The sequence below is a fragment of the Saprolegnia parasitica genome (genome assembly GCF_000151545.1).
Source record: "Saprolegnia parasitica CBS 223.65 unplaced genomic scaffold supercont2.48, whole genome shotgun sequence".
Taxonomy (NCBI): Eukaryota; Oomycota; class Saprolegniomycetes; order Saprolegniales; family Saprolegniaceae; genus Saprolegnia; species Saprolegnia parasitica.
Genome location: NW_012156442.1, coordinates 159,609 through 181,553, shown reverse-complemented (window position 1 = coordinate 181,553; position 21,945 = coordinate 159,609). Strand labels below are relative to the sequence as shown.

General features: G+C 58.6%; 8 protein-coding genes across 8 annotated transcripts; 3 read left to right on the top strand and 5 right to left on the bottom strand.

Annotated features, from left to right (window-relative positions):
- The first annotated feature begins 5 nt into the window (after nucleotides 1-5).
- SPRG_09760 (hypothetical protein) lies at nucleotides 6-836 on the top strand. The gene has a single exon (XM_012348909.1). The coding sequence runs from the start codon at nucleotides 27-29 to the stop codon at nucleotides 777-779; it is 753 nt and encodes a 250-aa protein (XP_012204299.1). The 5' UTR covers nucleotides 6-26; the 3' UTR covers nucleotides 780-836.
- A 378-nt stretch (nucleotides 837-1,214) lies between these two features.
- SPRG_09759 (hypothetical protein) lies at nucleotides 1,215-2,086 on the bottom strand (the record flags this gene model as incomplete). The annotated part of the gene is made up of 5 exons (XM_012348908.1): nucleotides 1,215-1,520; nucleotides 1,565-1,624; nucleotides 1,673-1,726; nucleotides 1,786-1,878; nucleotides 1,913-2,086. 5 exons carry the CDS (start codon nucleotides 2,084-2,086, stop codon nucleotides 1,215-1,217), a joined length of 687 nt encoding a protein of 228 aa, XP_012204298.1.
- A 735-nt stretch (nucleotides 2,087-2,821) lies between these two features.
- On the bottom strand, nucleotides 2,822-4,767 carry SPRG_09758 (hypothetical protein). The gene is made up of 6 exons (XM_012348907.1): nucleotides 4,651-4,767; nucleotides 4,457-4,601; nucleotides 4,137-4,410; nucleotides 3,666-4,090; nucleotides 3,440-3,603; nucleotides 2,822-3,382 (listed from the first exon to the last, which is right to left on the bottom strand). The coding sequence occupies exons 1-6, from the start codon at nucleotides 4,727-4,729 to the stop codon at nucleotides 2,901-2,903; spliced, it is 1,569 nt and encodes a 522-aa protein (XP_012204297.1). The 5' UTR covers nucleotides 4,730-4,767; the 3' UTR covers nucleotides 2,822-2,900.
- A 337-nt stretch (nucleotides 4,768-5,104) lies between these two features.
- On the top strand, nucleotides 5,105-6,363 carry SPRG_09757 (hypothetical protein; the record flags this gene model as incomplete). Its single annotated transcript, XM_012348906.1, has 7 exons — nucleotides 5,105-5,180; nucleotides 5,228-5,375; nucleotides 5,426-5,531; nucleotides 5,584-5,669; nucleotides 5,722-5,814; nucleotides 5,870-5,937; nucleotides 5,993-6,363. The coding sequence occupies 7 exons, from the start codon at nucleotides 5,105-5,107 to the stop codon at nucleotides 6,361-6,363; spliced, it is 948 nt and encodes a 315-aa protein (XP_012204296.1).
- A 1,037-nt stretch (nucleotides 6,364-7,400) lies between these two features.
- SPRG_09756 (hypothetical protein) lies at nucleotides 7,401-8,428 on the bottom strand (the record flags this gene model as incomplete). Its single annotated transcript, XM_012348905.1, has 2 exons — nucleotides 7,401-7,866; nucleotides 7,913-8,428. The coding sequence occupies 2 exons, from the start codon at nucleotides 8,426-8,428 to the stop codon at nucleotides 7,429-7,431; spliced, it is 954 nt and encodes a 317-aa protein (XP_012204295.1). The 3' UTR covers nucleotides 7,401-7,428.
- Nucleotides 8,429-8,909: 481 nt separating this feature from the next.
- SPRG_09755 (hypothetical protein) lies at nucleotides 8,910-9,780 on the bottom strand (the record flags this gene model as incomplete). The annotated part of the gene is made up of 2 exons (XM_012348904.1): nucleotides 8,910-8,966; nucleotides 9,097-9,780. The coding sequence occupies 2 exons, from the start codon at nucleotides 9,778-9,780 to the stop codon at nucleotides 8,910-8,912; spliced, it is 741 nt and encodes a 246-aa protein (XP_012204294.1).
- Nucleotides 9,781-13,762: 3,982 nt separating this feature from the next.
- SPRG_09754 (hypothetical protein) lies at nucleotides 13,763-15,349 on the bottom strand (the record flags this gene model as incomplete). The annotated part of the gene is made up of 1 exon (XM_012348903.1): nucleotides 13,763-15,349. The coding sequence occupies one exon, from the start codon at nucleotides 15,347-15,349 to the stop codon at nucleotides 13,763-13,765; it is 1,587 nt and encodes a 528-aa protein (XP_012204293.1).
- Nucleotides 15,350-16,427: 1,078 nt separating this feature from the next.
- Nucleotides 16,428-21,635, top strand: SPRG_20849 (hypothetical protein; the record flags this gene model as incomplete). The annotated part of the gene is made up of 5 exons (XM_012348935.1): nucleotides 16,428-16,591; nucleotides 16,615-17,520; nucleotides 17,570-18,653; nucleotides 18,701-20,353; nucleotides 20,406-21,635. The coding sequence occupies 5 exons, from the start codon at nucleotides 16,428-16,430 to the stop codon at nucleotides 21,633-21,635; spliced, it is 5,037 nt and encodes a 1,678-aa protein (XP_012204325.1).
- Between the last annotated feature and the right edge of the window lie 310 nt (nucleotides 21,636-21,945).

Below are 21,945 nucleotides of genomic sequence, written 5' to 3'. Positions count from 1 at the left end.
CGCTTTCGAGGCTCCGAGACGACAGCATGGGGAACGATGGTGGTGTCATCGCGGTCAAGCGCAAGTTCATGCGCCATGGCCAGCACAAGCAGCGCGACGAGCAGGCCGACCAGCGCACGCTGCGTGCGAAGCGCACGACCATGTGCGCCTTGACGGACGAGCCGCTGGCAGCGCCGATCGTGGCCGACAAGCTCGGCAACCTCTTCAACAAGGCGTCGCTCATCGAGCGCCTCCTCGAGCGGACGCTGCCGCCGGAGCTGAGCTACATCCGCTCCATGAAGGACATTGTCAACTGCAAGTTTTACGCCGACGAGACGTCCGGCCTTCGCCACTGCCCGATCACGCTGCAAGTCTTCAACGGCAAGCACCCGTTTGTCGTGCAGAAGAAGTGCGGCTGCGTCCTCTCGGAGAAGGCGCTCAAGGAAGTCAAGTCCACCGAGTGCCTCATGTGCGGTGCGCCGGCGCGCGAGAAGGATCGGTTGGCTCTGCTGCTCCCCGAAGAAAAGGCCATCGAGGTCATGCTCACGCTCCACAAAAAAGACGATGGCAAGACGACAGCTATCCCAGCGCTCAAGCGCAAGCGCGACGAGCCTGCTGCGATCGCAACGAACGCGCCCAAGTCCAAGGTTCGCGCCGTGAGCGAAGCCCTCGATGCGGTCCAGGCCGAGAAGGAGAAGAGCGCGGTCTTTGCCTCACTCTTCTCGGGCGAAAAGTCGTCCCAGAAATCGGCCAACGATCTCTTGATGACCGTCGGTGGCATGCGCTACACGCTTTCCTAGTCATCTTGTATCTCTACTGCAATTCCAACCAACTCTTACATCCTACGCCTTGCCGACGCTTCGCATGCAACTTTAACAAAAGTGTTGAGTTGATGTGAAGTCCTCGGGCTCTAACAACAATCAGTTCGTGTTATAATAGAAACGAACGCTCTGCTACGTCCTCACTCGCTCGCTGGGCCGTGGCTCTGGCTTCTCTGGCTCTTCTCTCGTCGCCACGTGGGCGCCTGGTACGCAGGACGATGCGCTCCTTGCCAGCATTTAAAGCAACCCCAACGCCTCCAGCACATCTCTCGAGGCTAGCCATTGTCTTCGGTCCTGGCAACGAACGACAAGTTGTACACAATACGACGAGGCGACAAGAGCGTAGTCCATGCATCGTCGTAGATATCGCACATGATTCTACTCCATGTCAACGTGTGCATCGGTCGTGCTCGACTACGATTCATGATGTCCCATGGCCGATGTGTTCCAGCCCTTGCGCTGCATCGCGAGGAGCTGTTCGTCGAGCGCTTCGGCGAGCTGCGTCGTGGCATTCATTATGTGCACCAGCGACTTGCGCATGTGGTCGCTGTGCGGAGGATGGCGCCGCAAGACGGTCAAGTCCCCGCAGCTGCCGGTAGCTTCGAGGCGCGACGTGGTCACGAGCCGCCGATACTCGCGTTCAAAGACATCGAGGTCGAGGACGCGGAAGCGGGCATCACCACTTCGCTGTGCACCAATTGCATACTGCCCATAGACATCCTGGCTCCAGTTCATGCCGGATGCCATCGGCGACGGTCTCGTACCTGCACGAGCGAGTAAACGCGGTCGGTGTCAAGGTACTTGGTCCGTGCGTTGGCTTGTTCCTACACATTCAGCGTTGGTGGAGAGTTCGACATGGTCGAGATTGCAACGATCTTGGTGATGAGCCGGTCTTTCATCTGTTGCTGCTCGAGGTGGAGCTGCTCCTAAACACCCCGTCCAGTCCGTCGCCATAAGGTCGTCGTCATTCATGTCATTGTCGTACTGCGAACGCTTGGTCGTCGAGCTTCTTCTTCGCCGCCGACCGCCGCAGGTAGGCTTGCGACGCCGCTTGGTGCTCGGCCGCCCGCGCTAGCGTCTACGTGCGTGCTGCTATGAGATGGATGGTCGACGTGCGGCGGTGGTGGACGGCGTGCCATGTGACACCGGAGCTTGGCAAAGCACGCGGACTCGGGCCGCGCGACGCTTGTTTGTGCGGGTGGCGCGCGGTCGATGGTGCTGGCCGTCATGGGCCGGCGCGCGCCGATCGTCGGCGCCTTCTCGGTGGCCTGCGCGCCGAACACCATGAGATGGCTAGTCGTTTTATAACCGCAGTGCACCACTTCGGACAGGCCATGCTCGCCCGCATCTTGTCCAAGCTGCCGACTCCATGCTGCACTTGATACTCGACCACTACACTTGATACTACAGTCGCTCTGCCGTGGCGCCAGCTCATCAAGCACTCGGCCTTTGCATTTTGCAGGGCCCATGGCGACACAGGATACCATATCGTTTTGAACGCCTCGTCGTCGTCGTTGTGGCCAAAGGGCCTTGAGCGATGCAGGTCAGCTCCACGCCAGCTCAAGGCCGAGGACTCACTGGTGCGTGCCGCCATGGGTTACCTATCGGGTCGTGGCTGCGCAACCCGGCACTGCCATTTTAGCGATGAAGAGTGGTGATTGACGCTGTGACAGACCAGGTCGATTGTCGGCAGCTTCCCGACGCCTATGGGCGCTAGCGGCCGCGAGGGATGTCTGCGAATCGTCATCATCCATCTGATGGTACTACATGGCCATCACCAATGGAAAAGAGAAGAAAGGGACAGCGTCGACGGGATCGAACCCCGCACCTCGTGCATGTGAAGCGGAAGCAGGAATTTACTGACACGCAAAAGGTGGTCGACGACGTGGCATCTGCATCTTGACAGGGCCATGCTCCAGTCCTTTAGAGGCGTCGCGATCAGAGCTGCACAGTTGGTCGAGGTCCTCCAGGCACGACGACGAGGCCGTTATTGGCGCCCGACATGCAGCCCCGTGTCTCCAGCTAATTCTCCAGCTTCAGCACGACAGAGCATCGAGGTTACCTTGTCATTTGTTATAGTTGAATATCGCAATCTAAGGGCTAGTAGTCGTAGAGGGCGCCCGGCGGCTTCTTGGACGGGATGCCTTCCATGCGGTAGACGACGGCCGCGCCCTCAGCGGTCCCCAGCACGAGGTGGCGTTCATCATGCGCGATCGCCGTGTACACGTGGTGTCGTGGCATCGAGTGCACCGGATACAAGCCAAACCAGCGCCACACATGGACAACGCCCTGTGGCGAGAGACTCACGAGCTTGCGCTTGTCAAAGACCACGGACGCGACGCCGTCGGTGGCGCCAAAGGTCGTGAGCGGCTGCTGCGTGCGCACGTCCCATGCCTGCATGCCCTTGGCGCCATACGCGGCCACGACGACTGACTCGTCCATCTCGAGATGCGACACGGGCCCTTCACAGAGAAGCGACTTGGGGAGGACTTTTGGGGACTTGCCGCCCCACCAGCGCACCGAGCCGTCTTGACCGGCGCTCCAGAGCACCCGTCCGCGCGTCAGTGTCTTGACAATGGCATCTACGAAGACAGCCATCTTGTCATCAACTTGTCATCATCTTGTCGATTCGAGCGTACCGGGGTGGCCACTGATGCGGTGGCTCAGCCGCCCGTCCCGCGTATCAAAGACCCGAACGAGACCGACCGAGGTGCCGCACACGAGTGTGTTGCGGAAGAGCATGAGACTCGTCACTTGCGGCGTCGGCGTCCGGGCTGCTCGCGGCAGTGTCGACTTGTGAATGCTACATCACCAAAACAAACAAAAATCAATCAAAAGAAATGAAAATGGACCACGCGTCGCTACCTCTCGACTGAGAGCGATGTCGTGAGCTCGGCTTTGGTCGCATTCCAGACAGCCACGTCGCCTTTTTCGTACGTGGCGGCCACAAACACAAACGAGCCTTCGCTCACATCGACCTGGACTTTGACGGGCTTGTGGCGCTGGTTGGCGCGCGTCGGTAGAAACGGCGCGAGCCCAATGTGCGAGCGCGGTGCGAGGCTCGATGTCGGGACCAACCCGCGCACGGGCGCACTCGTCGTTTTGGTTGCCACCGCGGCCGCGAGGTCCCATGTCTTGACCGTGCCGTCGGCGGCACCAATGACGAGCATCTTGGCGCACGTGTCAAAGCAGGTAGCAAGCGCATGGTAGATGGTAGCGACGATCCGAGCCTCCTTGAGGTGCCAGAGGTAGAAGAAGGCCGTGTCGTGGAGGATCGCACCCGTGAGCACCTAATGCCATCCTATTAGAATACAGAAGGCGGAGGATCCAAGGTACGTGTGTCGCAATCGGACTGCCCGGACTCTGCACGAGCGTGACCGACGTGAAGGCTGCGCGGCGCCACTCGTCGCGTGTGAACGGGCGGTCGGTCCTCACACTGGCCGCGTCGTCGTAGAGCGCGTCGGGCACAGCGAGGTAGACAGGCGTCTTGGCGAGGTTCTGCTGCTCATAGTACATGGCGCGGAGCTCGTTGATGTAGTCTTTGAGCGTCGAGCGGTCGCTGAGGAGACAGCCGCGGATCGTTGGCGGCGCGCCGCGGCGATTCACATTCCTAGTCCATCGTCAAGGCGACAGGAGCCGCAAGAGAGGCGACGTACGGCGCCGGAACATCGGTCTCGCGGTACGCGTACGACGAAGCGCGGCGAAAGCAGGACGCGAGGAACGGGCCGCGCGGCGCCTGCGCCAGCACTTCCCACACCTGCGGCCGCGCCACGGCCTTGGACCACGTCTTGTTCACGCAGGCTAGAGGCGCATGCGCATGGGCGTGAGGTAGACGACGCATATGGCATACCCATTATGGCAACGTCTTGGCGCTGGACGTAGCCGAGGATCGTCGCCCACACGTGCGTATCGCCAAGGAGCGCGTCCATGCTGCGCTGGCGAATATTCAGAATCGGACTTCGTTTTGATGCATCAAGTTTGAGAGGTCGTTCGCCGTGTAAAGGCCGGTCTTCACCCGTGAGTTGCGCGGACACATTCGTTTTCAGAGGTCACGACATCTAGGCAATAGGAGCAGCGCTGCACGAAGGCGAGCGCAAGGCGTCTAGCAGCCGCCAACTGCGCCATCAAAAGGGCTGGCGCTGCGCGGGTCCATTCCTGTCATCGAGCCGGCCTCGGTCAATCGATAAATCACACTATTTCACGTATTATTAACACTATATATAGAATATGCGTGTCGAGACGTACACTACTTGCGTCATCTATGAAATAGTATATCCTACCGTCGGGATCCAACAGCAGGCCGCATGGCACCGGCGTCGTACGAGTGCACCCGCGTCCTGCGCGGCCATGTGGGCCCGGTCATCGCCGTCCGCTTCAATGGTATCATCGCGCTCTCTGTATATGGCCATGTCGCTCATGCCAAGTAGACAAGGGCACGTACTGCATGAGCTGCGGCAACGACCGCACGATCAAGCTCTGGAACCCGCACCGCGATGGCCTCGAGGGCCCCGAGTCGGCGTTCCTCGTCAAGTCGTACACGGGTCTGCACGGCTACGAGGTGCGCGACGTGGCCATGTACGTCGACCATCGTCTTGGACGGATGTGCGAAGCGGATGTTGGTGTAGCGAGCATGACAATGCCAAGTTTGTGTCCTGTGGCCGCGACAAGGCCATCTTCCAGTGGGACGTGGCCACGGGCAAGGTCGTGCGCAAGCTCGACGGCCATAGCCACGTACGCCCACGGTGTTGGATCGGCGCTCGTTTTTCTCATGCAGGATCTCTAGAGCGTCAACGCGGTCGAGTACAATGACGACTGCTCCGTCGTCGCCAGCGCCTCGTACGACAGCACCGTGCGTCTCTGGGACATGCGGTACGCCTTCGTCGTCGTCGTCGTCGTCACCGTACTACCATGGTGCTGCTAGGTCGCGGAACTCGTTTGCGCCGATTCAAGTCCTCGACCACTTCAAGGACAGCGTCACCAGCGTCAAGATGACCGACCACGAAATCATCACGGGGTACATATCCTCTCTACCGTGTGCCATGGATACACATGCAGGGCGCTTTCTGTAGGTGCGTCGATGGCTACGTGCGCTGCTACGACCTCCGTGCTGGGCTTCTCACCCAAGACAACCTCCACAGTTCGTCTTTGATATCATTTTTGACGATACGAACACGACTATCTTGCACGGGTAGGTCCCGTCGTCAGTCTCCAGCTCTCGAGCGACCTCAACTGCATCGTCGTGTCGACGCTCGCCAAGCGCGTCGTCCTCTTTGAGGCGGCGTCGGGCACGGAGCTCAATGCATTTGAAGGCCATGCGCTCTCTTCCTACGGCGTCGAATGCGGCTTCACGTTCGACGACGCGCATATCATTAGCGGCTCGGAAGACGGCCGCGTGCTTGTATGGGACATGCTGCACGCGACGGATGCGTCGCGGTCGTTCCTCGCCCATGCTGCCAACAAGCCCGTCCGGTCGGTCGTGAGCCACCCGACCGAAGACATGCTCCTGACCGCGTCCATTGACAGCACGGTCAAAGTCTGGCGTCGGTCGCCGTCCTTGTACTGAGATCTAAGATGTATACATGACGTCGCCCTTGGCGTGCCACAGAAAGCCCGGTTGGCTTGTGTGGGACCACGAGCCACGGTTGTCGATGTCGATTGCAGCCGCCGGACCTGTGTCATGCGGCGTGGTCAAGTAGGACCTTCGCCACATCGTGGGTGGTCGGGATGCTGCATAGGCGTTCCTACTACAAGTACTGCATTTGCACGATCGCCGCTGGCGTTGCCTGCAGGATGACCACTCGATCCATAAACATGTGTCGCGGCGTTCTCTTGTCAAGACGCGGCATGCATAGAGACGCATTGCACGTCGTCTATCTCGGTAACATCGTCCCAAGGCCATGCATATATGATGGTACCGAAGGGAATGCTATGTAATGCGTGAGAGGAAGCAGAAGCGAGGAAGCTCCAGACGACACGCTCCGTACAGTCTTCCAGACGTCGCGGTCCTTGGCCGTCGGTGGCACTGTCATTGGACAATGACGACGACGATTGACCCTCTATGCACTATTTCCTGCTATATCCAACGTGTTGCAAAGGGTCAAAGCAGTCTGTAGCTATCCGACTGCAGTGTCAATCGATCGACGGGCATCGCATTAGGTAATATTCGTCCATATCGAATATTGCGCCAACGTATTGCATGCCCCTTGGACCTTGGATAGCGCTGGACGTCCACTGGATAGTAGTTCCGTACGGGATACGACACGTTGTGTAGAAGTATCTATACTCTCGATTGGATGGATAGTCGTATCGATGATGGTGGAGACATCAAGACGTCGTGCTGGGAGGCAGCTGCGTCTTGGGATAGAGGACAGTCGACGCCGACAGCGTCGTGTTGCGATCGCCTCGTCGGACGACCATGGCCGGCGCCGTGCGAGGCACGTAGGTGTAGAGCTTGGTGCTGTCTGTAGCCGACGAGTGCACGCGGGCAATGACACCCGCCGGCGTCCCGACGACTTCACCCACCGTTAACGTGCGTGTCCCCGACGACGACGACGACGAGGCTCGGTTGCCCATGCCAATTATAGATTGCATCACTCGGTGCAGCAGTATCCAGTGGATAGATTTTAGACTAAAAATGACGCCCCGTGTCGGGCTTGAACTCGGGCTCGGGCTTGGCCTCGTCCTTCTTGGTGAGCAGGTGCTCGAGGCGCCGCGCTTCGTCCATGTTGCCGGCCTTGTAGTGCATCTGCATCTGGTCGCGGAGGCGCTGCTGCTCGCGCATGCTTTCGATCTTGCCGCGGTCCATGGTCTGCAAAATGAGCGCGAACTCCTTCTTGTTCGCTTCGGCGCGCTGCCGCATGCGCTCCGCATACGCCGTCGCCTCTTCTTCCGCAGCGCGGGGCTTGTGTCGCTTGGCGCGCTTGGCCTGCTCCTTGGCCAACTGGCGCTGCTCGTACTTTTCAATGTCGTAGTATTTCGCATGCGGCAGCGTCGCCGTGTTGTAGTCCTCCATGTAGTCGCGGAAGTGGTCCATGGCCTCGTACTTGGGTCCGTTAAAGTCAGGGATCTACATCCGTGTTTCCATGCATCGGAAGCAGACAATGAGGATCTACCTTCTTGACGTCGCGGAGCCAGGCTTGGAACGAGACGGCCTTGGCGTGGAAGTCGGTCTCGCGCAGAATGCCATACTTGCCATATTCGTTCTGGTTGATGGCATGGGATGATGCTTTCTTCTTCTTGCTCTTCTTGCTCTTCTTGCTCTTCTTGTCCTTCTTGTCCTTCTTGGACGACGCCTTCTTGGCATGACGACGGCGACGCTCGTCGTCCGAGTCGCTGCTGCTGCTGTCGCTGCTGCTGTCGCTGCTACTGCTCGTATCAGCTGCCTTGCGCGATGTTCGCTTGTCGCTTGTCTTCTTGCTCGTCTTGCGATCGTTGTCGGAGCTACGACTACGATCGCGGCTGGCGCTGCGCTTGCGGCGGCGCGACCGCTCGGCGCTGGGGCTGCGGCTACGACGACGTCGGTCCGGGCTTCGGCTTTGGCGCCGGTCGGAGCTCCGTCGCCGCGTCTGGTCGGGGCTGCGCCGCCGGTCGCGGCTGCGGCTGCGGTGCGATGGTCGCCGGTCGCTCATTTCGAAGGATGGTTCGTATCCGGAAGACACACTGGTTGGCATCGAAACAGTGTATTGTACGGATACCACCCACAAGACTTAAACACTGTCTTAAACAGGAACAAAACAAGGTTTGATGCAGGCGCGCCAAGACTCGAACCCATATCCAACCGGTCACAGAGACATCAACGCGCGCACCTTCTAAAAATGAGTTATTGACCTGTGCTTGTGTACATAATGTTTCAAAACAGGGACTAGGAACGCACTACAAGCACATCACATAGTGCAATATTGCACCGGTCGTAGACGTCTATGTAGTACATTTATGAAACGACACAACTACGTGTGTACGTCTGGTGTTTACCGTCGACGACAGTTCGTGGGTAGTCGTTGATCAAGTGGGAGACGTCAATAATCTGGTGAAAGAATATTGTATAAATGGGAAGGTGCGGGGACTGCGCATCGAGCAATGGATGGTCCCTGGGGCGACTTCTAAGAAGCCTTACTTTGAAAAAGTGCACTTGTACCGCTCGCAGTTTGCCGAGCCATCCTTGAGCTCCTCTGGCCTAGATTCTCTTAACATTTACTAGTTATTAAACTAGAGTCACCGACGTCGTACCGTCACGACAAGGAAGAGGACAGACAGCGACGCAGCAAAACCGGCGCGTGCAACCGGTTAATAGCTGCACGAGCGGTTGCCGCGTCACGAGCACAAGATACCACACGGCAACGACGAGCAGCAGCAGCGAGTACGGACCCACATCCCAGCGCCACGCGGGGACCATGGCAATCTGCAGCACCGCTTCTGGCACGACGCCAGGGCTCACAACCAGCGCACGGAGCACATGAAAGCCAGCGATGAAATTCTGGGCGACCGACCAGACCGCGAGGTCGAGCCAGACGACAGCGAGAAGGGCCAGGCCCATGCGCACGACCAGTAGGTACGCTACAAGCCGCAGCACGCCGGCGCACGATGGATCGTCAATGAGCAGCGGCTGCGTATGCTCGGCGCACAAGTACGTGTCTTCGTTCGTCTCGCAAACCAACGGGATGCGCTGGGACGTCAAGCACACGTGGTTGTGCAGGCGGACGTCGGCCTTGAGCCAAGCAAAGAGCCACACATGGTAGCGCGCCACGACGCTTTCAAAGCTGGCATGAGCACACAGGAGGCGAGGGCCATCCACACAAACTGCGCAGAGGGCGAGAAGCCCGAGAAGGCAGACGCCGACGCCGGTCCAGACGACGTGGGCGAGAACGCACAGCAGCGCCGTGTACGTAAGCAGCTCGCAAGGCCAGACGAGTAGGTGCCAAAGCGAGTAGATCGAGCGCGGGTGACGGCCCATGTGGGCGTCTGGCGGCAGCAGCATGGCCATCGGCAATGGGATCTCTCTGGACGCAGAACGCTAGGAGCTGTCGTGCAAGCCGCAAGTGCGACATGCAGCCATGACATGTTTGGATTGGTCAAGAAAGAGCGCTGGTCACAGAATGATGGTTGTCAGACGGTGAAACGTGGCACGACCAGAGCAAGTGCAATCGCCAGCCGTCGTTGGGGCATCGAAACTGCTCGCATGGGGCTGGTACCGGTGCGGTACATTGTGCTACGGCAGTCCATTTTGAACCTGACCATCAAAACTAGTACATTATACACTAACACCACTGGCAATCACAGGTTCCATTGTCCTCAGCGAAATTCACGGCGACAGGCCACCGAATCCTACAACTGCACAGCGGAATGGCAGCGCTTCTTACTGCAGTGGGATGGCATAACTCAGGTGCGGCGCGTTTTCCGAGGCAATCGGTGCGTCCACATGAAAGAGTCGCCACGTCTTGATATCCAGCAGCACAGTCTTGCGCGTCCGCGGCAGGCGCAGTGTGAGCACGCCGTTGATCGCGGCGGAAACGCGATCGATGCAGTAGACACCGTCGAGTACCCAGCCGTCTTGCGCAAAGTGGTGGAACGCCGTGACGTACAAGAGATGCGAACGCAAACCACTCTCCTCTCGACCGTGGTAGCGCATTCGCTGGAGCACGTATGTGCCCATGAGGAGCGAGAGCGTGAGCCCGACGAGGCCGGTGACGCGCGTCGGGTCTCCAATGCGCACGACGCCGCTGTCGCAAACGAGCTGCATGTCCACAATCGGCACGGAGCACGACCGCTGCAAGCGCGCCGAGTGCTTCACTGGTGACAGAAGCGACCAGATGGCAGACGCGGCCCAGACCAGCACGCTGCTTGGCGTCGCATACAAAGGCGTGTACTGCTGCGTCCACACCGAGAAGGTGTCGTTGAGGATGAAGACGAGCCACGTCGTTTCACCCGCCGCCATGATCGTTGAGAACCACGACTGCGGTATCGCGACAATGTAGAAGAAACCATTGGCTTGCGCAAGGTCGAGCTTGGCGGTGGACAAAAGGCAGATGGCGGTGATCCCTCGTAGAAAAATGAGCGGGCGGCCGATCCAGACGAGGCCTGTGACACGGTTGACGACAAACATGTTCCGGCCTTCGATGTGGCCGCGGCTACCAATGATGTAGCCACAGGCTAGCGACACAACGAGGAAGAGGACGCCCGAGACATAGAGAAGAACGCAGCGGGCGTAGTAGGCGACATTGATGGGCAGCTCGAGCGGGTTGATGGGTCCTTTGTGCACGGCGTTGCGGCCCGAGAGCGCCGTGATATTGCCATGGGCACCGTGAAAGGTGACGACTTCGCGCACCCCATGGAGCCACTCGAGAAGGTAGAGGTATCCATACCCATGAAACCCGACGTCATTGGGGTCGAGTAGCAACGACTGCGCGAGGAGCATCGTCGTCTCGTTGTTGTTTTGAACGTACTGGAGAAGCACGAGTGGCAGCTCTGTGGTGAAGTAGTTTACGATGCCTGTCGACGCATTGGCCATCGCGATGCGTTCCTGAAGCGTATAGCGCACGTGCAGGAAGACAGTGATCGACTCCAAAAAAGTACGGCACGGCGTCATCTCGGCGCACGTGCGTGTGATGTTGACGCTCGGACCGACCGCTAGCAGCGCGAGGCTGCCCATGACGGCATCGACGCTCAGCGTGTCCTCCATGTTGACCGAGCAAGCGCCTTGATTGGTGTAAAACATGCCTATGCGCTGCGACGGCGGTTGCGTCGGACAGAGAAGGTCCCCGCCGACAAACCCATGGACGCCCCATGCCAATGGCGCCATGGCCAAGTCGATGAGGCCACCGCCAATGGCCTCGTAGGCGGCGATGGCCTCGGCGCTGGCATGCACCATATCGGCACTGAATCGAGTTGTCAAGAAGCGACTCCACTGGACCAAGACCGGTGGAAAGGCCACGCGGCGCATTCCAATCGTGCCAAACGGTCCTAGCGTACGTTCAACGATGCGGAAGGAGATATCGAGCGGCACACTCAAGGACCCGTTGCTGGCCAAGATCGATGCGATCGTTTGATTGGCAAATGCAAAGCGGGGACTTTGCCGCACGAGACTGCTGCCAGAGAGACCACTGCCGTTGGCAGAAATGGCCCACAGGAGACTCGCGAGCGGCCACTGCATCTTGAACGACGTCTGCTGCGTCGTGTGCAGCGACCCATTCGACGACTTGATCGTCAACGGGTAGGCAAAGCCCAGTGCGTTGGCCACCGAGTACGTTTCGATGACGCCGAGCGACTTGAAGTTTTGCCACTGCGTTTCGTAGAATCGGAGCCCGTGCTTATGCCAGTAGGTGGCTTCGTCAGCAATCAAGAGACGAGGCGCGTGGAGGGACTGCCGCCACAGCTGACCCGACTGCGTCGTGTCGAGATAGTCAAAGACGCTGGATGCGAGCGACTCGCCCCAGCATGTCTCGAGATCGACGGGGTTGCCGTTGCGCAGGATCGGCTCCAGATACACGGCGCCATTCGCCTTCTCACACACCGACTGGCGGTACGCCGACACGGCCAGCTCCCACGTTCGATTCAAGTCGACGAAGCAGTAGGCTGTCGCGATCCACGGCAAGAGACATCCGTCCATGCGGCGCAGACCGTCGATGACCACTTCAAGTGTGTTGACCTCGTTCTGGACCATGGACGCATACAGCATCGGGACTGAGAACGAGGTGGCCGACATATTGTACCGGTTCGAGTTGTCGCTCCAGTCGTGTTTGGTCAGATCCAGATGTGGCATCGAACCGGTGGTCTGGAGCTGCTGGGTGAAGAGCGTCGCGAGAAACGTGCCGTGGCCCGACGAGTTGAACGAGGCCCACCAAAAGTCGTTGGTCATGGCGTCCGTCGAGACATGGATGTAAAAGAGGCTTCCAGCGACACTCAAGACCACGTAGAGAATACCGAGTAGCGTTCGCGGCTTGACGTGCCACGCTTTGGAGAGCGATGGAGCGTCATGGATTGTCGTGTGCGCCATTAAAGACGGCCACAGCGAAGGTCGCACGAGTTGCCAGAGGTTGACATGAAAGTAGCGACGACCGAATGGGAGAATACCCGCCATGAGCGTCGTTGTCGGGTCGCGAAACCAGGTGGGCGTTGACTCGCACTCAAAAACACTTGAGCGGATGCTGGCAAGAGATCGCTGCCGTGGTCGGGCACCTCGTTGGTCACTAGCCAGAGTCGCACGCATAGCGCGGCGAGACCAAGCGACGCCACTTGAAGACTGGCAATCAGGTACAATCGGCGAACGCTTCCAATTTGGACACTGCCCCCTGAACAGCGCGCATCCAGGCCCAGCATCACAACGTTACACGACTGTTGCACCGTCAGCATTGCTTCAAATGGCCAAAAGATCTCCAAGAGGACCGTGGCCAGCCACGCGACCGCAGCACCGAGAGGGGCATACCACCGCACCCGACGTCCTAAGAGCGGCAAGAGAAAGTCCACCAGCACATACGAGATCCAATTGGCCTCCCCGGCCAGCACCATCACATCCAAGACCGACCGCGGCGTCGAGACAAAGCGAGAGATGCCATTGGTCGAGACAAACGACACGGGCGCGGTGCCAAGCACAATGAGCGCGGTGCCCCCCCGAAGAAAGAGCAACGGACGACCTACCCACGTCGCACTCGCGACCCGGTGGTAGGCAAGCAAATCGAGATCCTGGATGCGGCGCGTCGACACCGTCGCGGCCAGCAAGACGAGACACGCAATACCCGTCATGAGAAGATTTGTGTACACAATGACAATCCATGTGTACGTGCAGGCTTGCTTGGGCAGCTCCAACGGGTTGGCTGGCAGCGGCGTCGGCGCAATGTACGGCGACATGAGGTTGAAGAGACCGGTGTCCGTATCCAACGTCGTCACATCCCGCGTGCCGTCGAGCCAGTCGTACACCATGGCCCAGCCAAAGATGGAAAACGCGTCAGACGGTGCGATGGCCGCTTGCGTCAGAACACAGGCACACTGTCGTTGAGTGCAAACTGCACCAGCGTAACGTTGAGCTGCGCCATGGCCGCTGCGAGGTCGTTGGATGGCGTCTGCCAAGGTATCTCAAAAGACGCGACGAGCCGGCGTACCATCTCCAGCGTCGATTGACACGCCTCGTTGTTGGTCGGAGTGAGCACAGCGGCACAGAGCTGGGCAGTATTCGCGTTGGCGAGCGATGGGTCGGTGTAGCGAAGCGTCGTCCACGCAAAGACGAGCGCTTGTCGAGACAACGTCGTGAAACTTGGTAGCTGCATTGAACACGCGTCGTAGAAACTCAGCTGATCTTGCACAAATGGCTGGGGGCGGTTGGTGTTGCACATGGGGTTGCCGGTAAAGTAGCTGACGTTGGCGCCGCGCCAATGCAAAGGGACAAGGTCGACAGTGACCGACGGAATGGAGCTGTAAGTGGAATGAACCGAGTCGTTCAAGACGAGCCACGACCTTGCGAGGTGCTGGTACGCAAGGTAGTAGGTCTCGAGTGCTGTTGGTTTATTCGCGAGGACCGTGTCGATGCTGCCAAACGGTCCTGTGCTGGCATCAATGAGCGCAATCAGCGTCGCGTTGACGTCGAGACCGTAGAGCTCAAACTCCCACGTTGTCTTTATGTGGTCCGAGTACGCGTCGGCGCCACGAAGCAGGCTGCAGCCCATTTGCTGGCAGCTGAACAGATCGTTCCACACGCCTGCGTACGCATAGCCGAGCGACCAGAGCGACAAACCGCGGTAGCTCTGGGCTTTGTGGTGAATGGTAAAGTTGGTGCGGATGCCAAGTGCGTTCTCAATTTGAATCGTCTCCTGGAGACCTTGCTCATAGTAGTTGGTCAATTGCGTTTGCCAATAGCTCAGACCATGCTCGCGCCAGACAGCAACTTCGGCTAAAACAGGGGGCCACGGCGTCGCCCAGAGAGAGGCGAACCAGACGTTGCCAAAATGCGAGCTCTGAATGAAATCAAAAAGCGTGGTCTGGACTGCCGCGCCATACGAGCCGTTGAGAACGTCTTGCTGTAGCGAGTTGCGCAGCAGCGGCTCCCAGTAGACTGCGCCGTTGAGCTTCATGCTGCGATGACATCGGGCTTGGCGACGCGCGGTGGTAGAGAGCTCGTAAACGCGGCCCAAGTCGACCCAGCAGTACTGTGCGAACATGCGAACGCTCCACGCAAATGGTGTTTCGCGCATGATTGGAATCACGTTCTCAAACGAAATGTTGGCCAAAAGCACTTGGCGTGAGAGCGAGCGCGTCATATCGATAGAGGTACTCGCTCCATCCTCGTAGCTCTTCTCCAGAACGACCTCGGTGAGTGGGATCGAGTACGATGTCGCGAGCTGAAGACGCCGGTGAAAGATATCGGCCAGAAAGGTTTGGGGCCCTGGCGTTGTAAAGCCAGCCCACCAGAGGTCGTTGGCAATATTGGGCTGCAAGACGACGACGAGGAAGTAGAGGCTGAGGGCGGTTGAGAGCAGCACGTAGACTCGGGCCAATAGCGCGAGGCGGGAGCTCCGCGGCGCGGCAAGTGCGTGGACATGACTCGCCGTAGGGGCCACGCGCATGGTGCAAGAATGCGGCCTTTTTTGGGATTGGATAATGAAACGGCACATACTGCAGCATACCCGACTGTGTAACCGAACATGGATCACGAGACAACAACATACGGAAGGCTGCCCTGCCCATCTCGCGTGCGGTTAGAGTACATTGGTATAGATAGGCCTGGTGGACACCCACATGGATCATTTATGGATTAAGGCGCTAGTTGCATTGAAGGGTACCATGGGAGCATGCATGTTACTTCAAAGCAGTGGGATTGCAAGCCGCAAGTGTGGTGCATCGTCGACGCGGCTCCCCGTGTCGACCGTCAAAGCGCCACCTCATCTTGATTTTCAAGAGCACCATACGACTGGATCGTGCGAGGCGCACTGCGAGCACGCCGCATGCAATAGACACTCTCCAGTACCACAGGTATTCAACGTGCCAGAATCAAGTTCTTTTGAGCAAAGTGGTGGTGCGTTGTCGCGTACTAGACGAGGTGCGAGCGCAGCCCACTCTCGTCTCGACCATGGTACTGGAGCCGCTTAAGAAAGAATGTGCCAATGACGATATCGACAACGACGAGCAGCAAGTTGGCGAAGCGTCCTGCGTCCCCAATGCGAACGACGCCGCTGTCCCAATTGAGCTGCATGTCCACAATCGGCACGGAGCACTTCCGCTGCAAGCGCGCCGAGTGCTTCTCTGGTGACACCAGCGACTGGATTGCGGACGCTGCACAGACAAGGACACTACTTGGAGCCGCGTGTAAAGGCGTATACTGCTCCGTCGGAACCGATAGGGTCTACACTGGCCCTTGACTTTAACGCGTTCCCTTGTACACCACTCGTGTTCAAAGGACACGTGCCCGCGTCTTCTTTTAAACAAATCTCGGTCGAAGACACGATACAATTATACTTGATTCACAAAGGAGTCCAGAAGAGCATGAGAAGCAACCGAAGACAGACAACTCCACACCTCGACTGCGCTCCAGGGCACCCCATCTCCGGGTTGCAAGCGTCATTGTTTTGAGGAATGGCCATGCAACGTTTCGTTAAACCAGCGAAACGGCGGCCACATCCTAAAGTCCAACACGACCCGGGCAGCATGATCGTGCCGTTTGCGCCGACCATTAGCGAGCTTCAAGCCATTCCAAAGCCATACACCTCACGTCTCGCGCTCGCCGGCTGCGTCTACGTGCTGCTCTCAACCGCCCTCAGTCTCTACTTCCTCGTCGTCGTCTTGCAGCCCAATATTGCCAACGACCTCTGGTGGGCTGGCTTTACAACGCCAGGGCCCAAACCTTTCTGGCCGATATCTTTCACCGGCGTCTCCAGCTCGCGACATCGTACTCGATCCCACTCACCGAGGTCGTTCTCGAGAAGAGCTACGAGGATGGAGCGAGTACCTTTATCGATATGACGCGCTCGCTCTCACGCCAAGTGCTTTTGGCCAACATTTCGTTTACCAGCGTTATCCGTGCGATACGGCGCACAAGTTTTGATCGGAACATGCGCATGTTCGCACAGTACTGCTGGGTCGACTTGGGTCGCGTCTACGAGCTCTCCACCACCGCGCGTCGCCAAGCTCGATGTCATGACACTATGATGCACAACGGCGCAGTCTACTGGGAGCCGCTGCTGCGCAACTCGGTAGAGCAAGATGTTCTCAACGGCTCGTACGGAAACTCGCTCGAGATCTCGCTTTTCCACTATATCCAGAGCTCGCATTCTGGCGCTGTCTGGCTCGCCTCTCTCTGGGCAATGCCGTGGCAATCGATCCCAGACGAAGTTGCTATCTGGCACGAGCATGGCCTGACGTATTGGCAGACGCAATTGACCAACTACTATGAGCAAGGTCTGCAAGAAACCATTCAAATCGAGAACGCGCTCGGCCTTCATACAAGTGTGACGATCCACACCACGTCTCAAAGTTACCGCGGTCTGGCCGTGTGGTCGCTCTCGGTGGCGTACCAAGGTCTTTGGAACGATCTCTTCACGTGTCAAGCCAACAATTGTAGTCTGATTCGCGGTGCCAGCAACGCGTCCGACGAGATCAAATTGCGCTGGGAAGTGCTGGCGTATGCGCTGCAGGAGGACGCGATCCTCGGGCCTTTTATCGATCTCCATGTCGGGCCCATGGGCAGCATGGACACGGTCCTCGCGAATAAACCAACAGCACTCGAGACCTACTACCTTGCGTACCAGCACCTCGCAAGGCTTGAACGACTCGGTTCATTCCACTTACAGCTCCATTCCGTCGGTCACTGTCGACCTTGTCCCTTTGCACTGGCGCGGCGCCAACCTCAGCTACTTTACCGGCAACCCCATGTGCAACACCAACCGCCCCCAGCCATTTGTGCAAGATCAGCTGAGTTTCTACGACGCCTGCTCAATGCAGCTACCAAGTTTCACGACGTTGTCTCGACAAGCGCTCGTCTTTGCGTGGACGACGCTTCGCTACGCCGACCCATCGCTCGCAAACGCCAATACTGCCCAGCTCTGTGCCGCTGTGCTCACTCCGACCAACTACGAGGCGTGTCAATCGACGCTGGAGACGGTACGCCGGCTCGTCGAGGCTTTTGAGATGCCTTGGCCGACGCCATCCAACGACCTCGCAGTGGCCATGGCGCAGCTCAACGTTACGCTGGTGCAGTTTGCACTCAACGACAGTGTGCCTGTGTTTCTGACGCAAGCCGCTATCGCACCGTCGGACGCGTTTTCCATCTTTGGCTGGGCCATGGTGTACGACTGGCTCGACGGCACGCGGGATGTGACGACGTTGGATACGGACACCGGTCTCTTCAACCTCATGTCGCCGTACATTGCGCCGACGCCGCTGCCAGCCAATCCATTGGAGCTGCCCAAGCAAGCGACCGCCTACATCTCTATCATTATTGTCTACTCGGCCATGGTGATGACGATCGCGGCATCCTTGGTGTTACTCTCGGCCTTTCTATTCAAGCTGCGCATCCACGGCGTTGATCTTTGGGCGTTTCACTGGGTCGCGAGTCCCATGTGGGTCGGACGACCGATTCTTTTATGTCGCGGCGCCGCGGCGCTTGTGGTGCTCAGCACCGCGCCCGTGTCGTTTGTCTCGACCAATGGCATCTCTCGCTTTGTCTCGACGCCGCGGTCGGTCTTGGATGTGATGGTATTGGCGGGCGAGGTCAATTGGATCACCTATGTACTGGTGGACTTTCTCTTGCCCATTCTTGGGTCCCGGGCGCGGTGGTATGCCCTCTTTGGCGCTGCCATGACGTGGGTGATCCTCGTTGGCACGGAGCTCTCGGCGCCATTTGAAGCGAAAATGACGCTTCAGCAGTCGTGCAACGTCGTCGAGCTCGGGTTGGACGCCCGCTGTTCGGGGGCACCGTCCAGGTCGGCAGCTTTCTGCGCTTTTGCCTCTCGGCGGGTCTGCCGTTGATGTCGCTCTGTTTGGCGTCCATGGTCTTGCATCTGTGTCGCTGTGAGGTACTGAAGCACCGCGCGACGCGATCCAACGACCTTTTGCCCGCCTCTGCACAAGTGTTTTTGAGTGCGAGTCAAAGCCCCACGTGGTTTCGCGACCCGACAACGGCGCTCATGGCGGGTATCCTGCCGTTCGGTCGACGCTACTTTCATGTCAACCTCTGGCAACTCGTGCGGTTGGGAACCACACTGGACTTTAGCCGAAACCCATTGTCGTCCTCGACAAAACGAAGCACCAAGCGACGCTATGTTACGCTACTGACCATCCTCGGTATCCTCTACGTGCTCCTCTCGGTCACCGGCAGCTTTCTCTACATCTATGTCTCGACGGACGCCATGACCAACGACTTTTGGTGGGCCTCGTTCAACACGTCAGGTCACGGCACGTTTCTCGCGACCCTCTTCACCCAGCAGCTCCAGACCACCGGTTCGATGCCACATCTGGATCTGACCAAGCGCGACTGGAGCGACAACTCGAACCGGTACAATATGTCGGCCACCTCGTTCTCGGTCCCGATGCTGTACGCGTCCATGGTCCAGAACGAGGTCAACACACTTGAGGTGGTCATTGACGGTCTGCGCCGCATGAACGGATGCCTCTTGCCATGGATCGCGACGGCCTACTGCTTCGTCGACTTGAATCGAACGTGGGAGCTGGCCGTGTCGGCGTACCGCCAGTCGGTGTGTGAGAAGGCGAATGGCGCCGTGTATCTGGAGCCGATCCTGCGCAACGGCAACCCAGTCGATCTGGAGACATGCTGGGGCGAGTCGCTCGCATCCAGCGTCTTTGACTATCTCGACACGACGCAGTCGGGTCAGCTGTGGCGGCAGTCCCTCCGTGCGCCTCGTCTCTCGATTGCTGACGAAGCAGCCTACTGGCGACAGCACGGGCTCCGATTCTACGAAACGCAGTGGCAAAACTTCAAGTCGCTCGGCGTCATCGAAACGTACTCGGTGGCCAACGCACTGGGCTTTGCCTACCCGTTGACGATCAAGTCGTCGAATGGGTCGCTGCACACGACGCAGCAGACGTCGTTCAAGATGCAGTGGCCGCTCGCGAGTCTCCTGTGGGCCATTTCCGCCAACAGCAGCGGCCTCTCTGGCAGCAGTCTCGTGCGGCAGAGTCCCCGCTTTGCGTTTGCCAATCAAACGATCGCATCGATCTTGGCCAGGAACGGGTCCTTGAGTGTGCCGCTCGATATCTCCTTCGGCATTGTGGAACGTACGCTAGGACCGTTTGGCACGATTGGAATGCGCCGCGTGGCCTTTCCACCGGTCTTGGTCCAGTGGAGTCGCTTCTTGACAGCTCGTTTCAGTGCGGATATGGTGCACGCCAGCGCCGAGGCCATCGCCGCCTACGAGGCGTTTCCTGGCGATGTCACACTGCCCGTCTGGCCCACGGCGTGGGCCTACGAGACCTTTGTTGGCGGCGACATCATGTGTCCGACGCAATCGATGCTGACATCCATGTGCATCCTCTACTCGATGCAAGGCGCGTGCTCGGTCAACATGCAAGATGTGGTGAGTATCGACCTGAGCACGAGCAGCCTTGCGCTGTTGGCGGTCGGCCGACGTCAATATCACACAAACATGCGACGGCGCCGCGCAAGAAGAGACAGAGACATGCCTCGTGCTTCTCGGTGCGGCCATGGCCTTTCTCGACACGCGATATACGCTCCACGACCGTATCGAGATCGCCAATGCGTCGACGGCCATCGCAACGTACTTTGCAACGGAGCTGCCGCTGGTGCTGCTTCAGTTTCTTCAACAACCCAACGAGACGACGATGCTCCTCGCGCAGTCGTTGCTACTCGACCCCAATGACGTCGGGTTTCATGTGTTTGGATACCTCTACCTCCTCGAGTGGCTCCATGGGGTGCGTGAAGTCGTCACCTTTAACGGTGTCCATGGCGACATCACGGCGCTCTCGGGCCGCAACGCCGTGCACAAAGGACCCATCAACCCGCTCGAAGTCCCGGTCAACGTTGCCTACTACGCCCGCTGCGTTCTTCTCTATGTCTCGGGGGTTCTCTTCATTGTCTCAGCGACCGCGTCAGGCTACATTGCGGTTAGCCGCGGCCACATTGAAGGTCGGAATATGCTGGCGCTGAACCGTGTCACGGGCCTCGTCTGGATCGGCCGCCCGCTCATTTTTCTACGAGGGATCACCGCCATCTGCCTTTTGTCCACCGCCAAGCTCGACCTTGCACAAGCCAATGGCTTCTTCTACATTGTCGCGATACCGCAGTCGTGGTTCTCAACGATCATGGCGGCTGGCGAAACGACGTGGCTCGTCTTCATCCTCAACGACACCTTCTCGGTGTGGACGCAGCAGTACACGCCGTTATACGCAGCGCCAAGTAGTGTCTTGGTCTGGGCAGCGTCTGCCATCTGGTCGTTGGTGTCACCAGTGAAGCACTCGGCGCGCTTGCAGCGGTCGTGCGCCGTGCCGATTGTGGACATGCAGCTCGTTTGCGACAGCGGCGTCGTGCGCATTGGAGACCCGACGCGCATGTCCGGGCTCTTGGTGTTGCCCCTTATTGTCGTCGCTGCTACGTACCTGCTCCAGCGAGTGCGTTACCACGGTCGAGAGGAGAGTGGTTTGCGTTCGCATCTCTTGTACGTCACGGCGTTCCACCACTTTGCACAAGATGGCTGGGTACTCGACGGTGTCTACTGCGTCGATCGCGCGTCGGCAGCGATCAACGGCGTGCTCACGCTGCGCCTGCCGCGGACACGCAAGACCGTGCTGCTGGATATCAAGACGTGGCGACTCTTTCATGTGAACGCGGCTCCAGGTATCGACGATGCACCGCACTTGCGGCATGCGATTCCACTGCGATAACATGAAAAATGATGTGAATTGATGCACATCCACGACTCGTCGTTCGGTCTCCTGTGATTTCACCGCTGGACGACGAGTCGTCGTAAATCGCTGCCCTATCGATGTACTGTACGTTCGGTGGTTGCTAGCCGGTGGTGCCATCCTCGCGCAATTCGACCGTCTCTGACGTAGGGTTGGTGTAAGTTAGTCGGAAGCGCTGGCTTGGTTGAGAAACGCTGAAGCCGTTGCGCTGGTTTCCCATTTACGTTTGCTCGGGACTTAGGTCCTATTTGATCCTGGTTGAAAGGGTATTTGCCAATGTAGTACATAC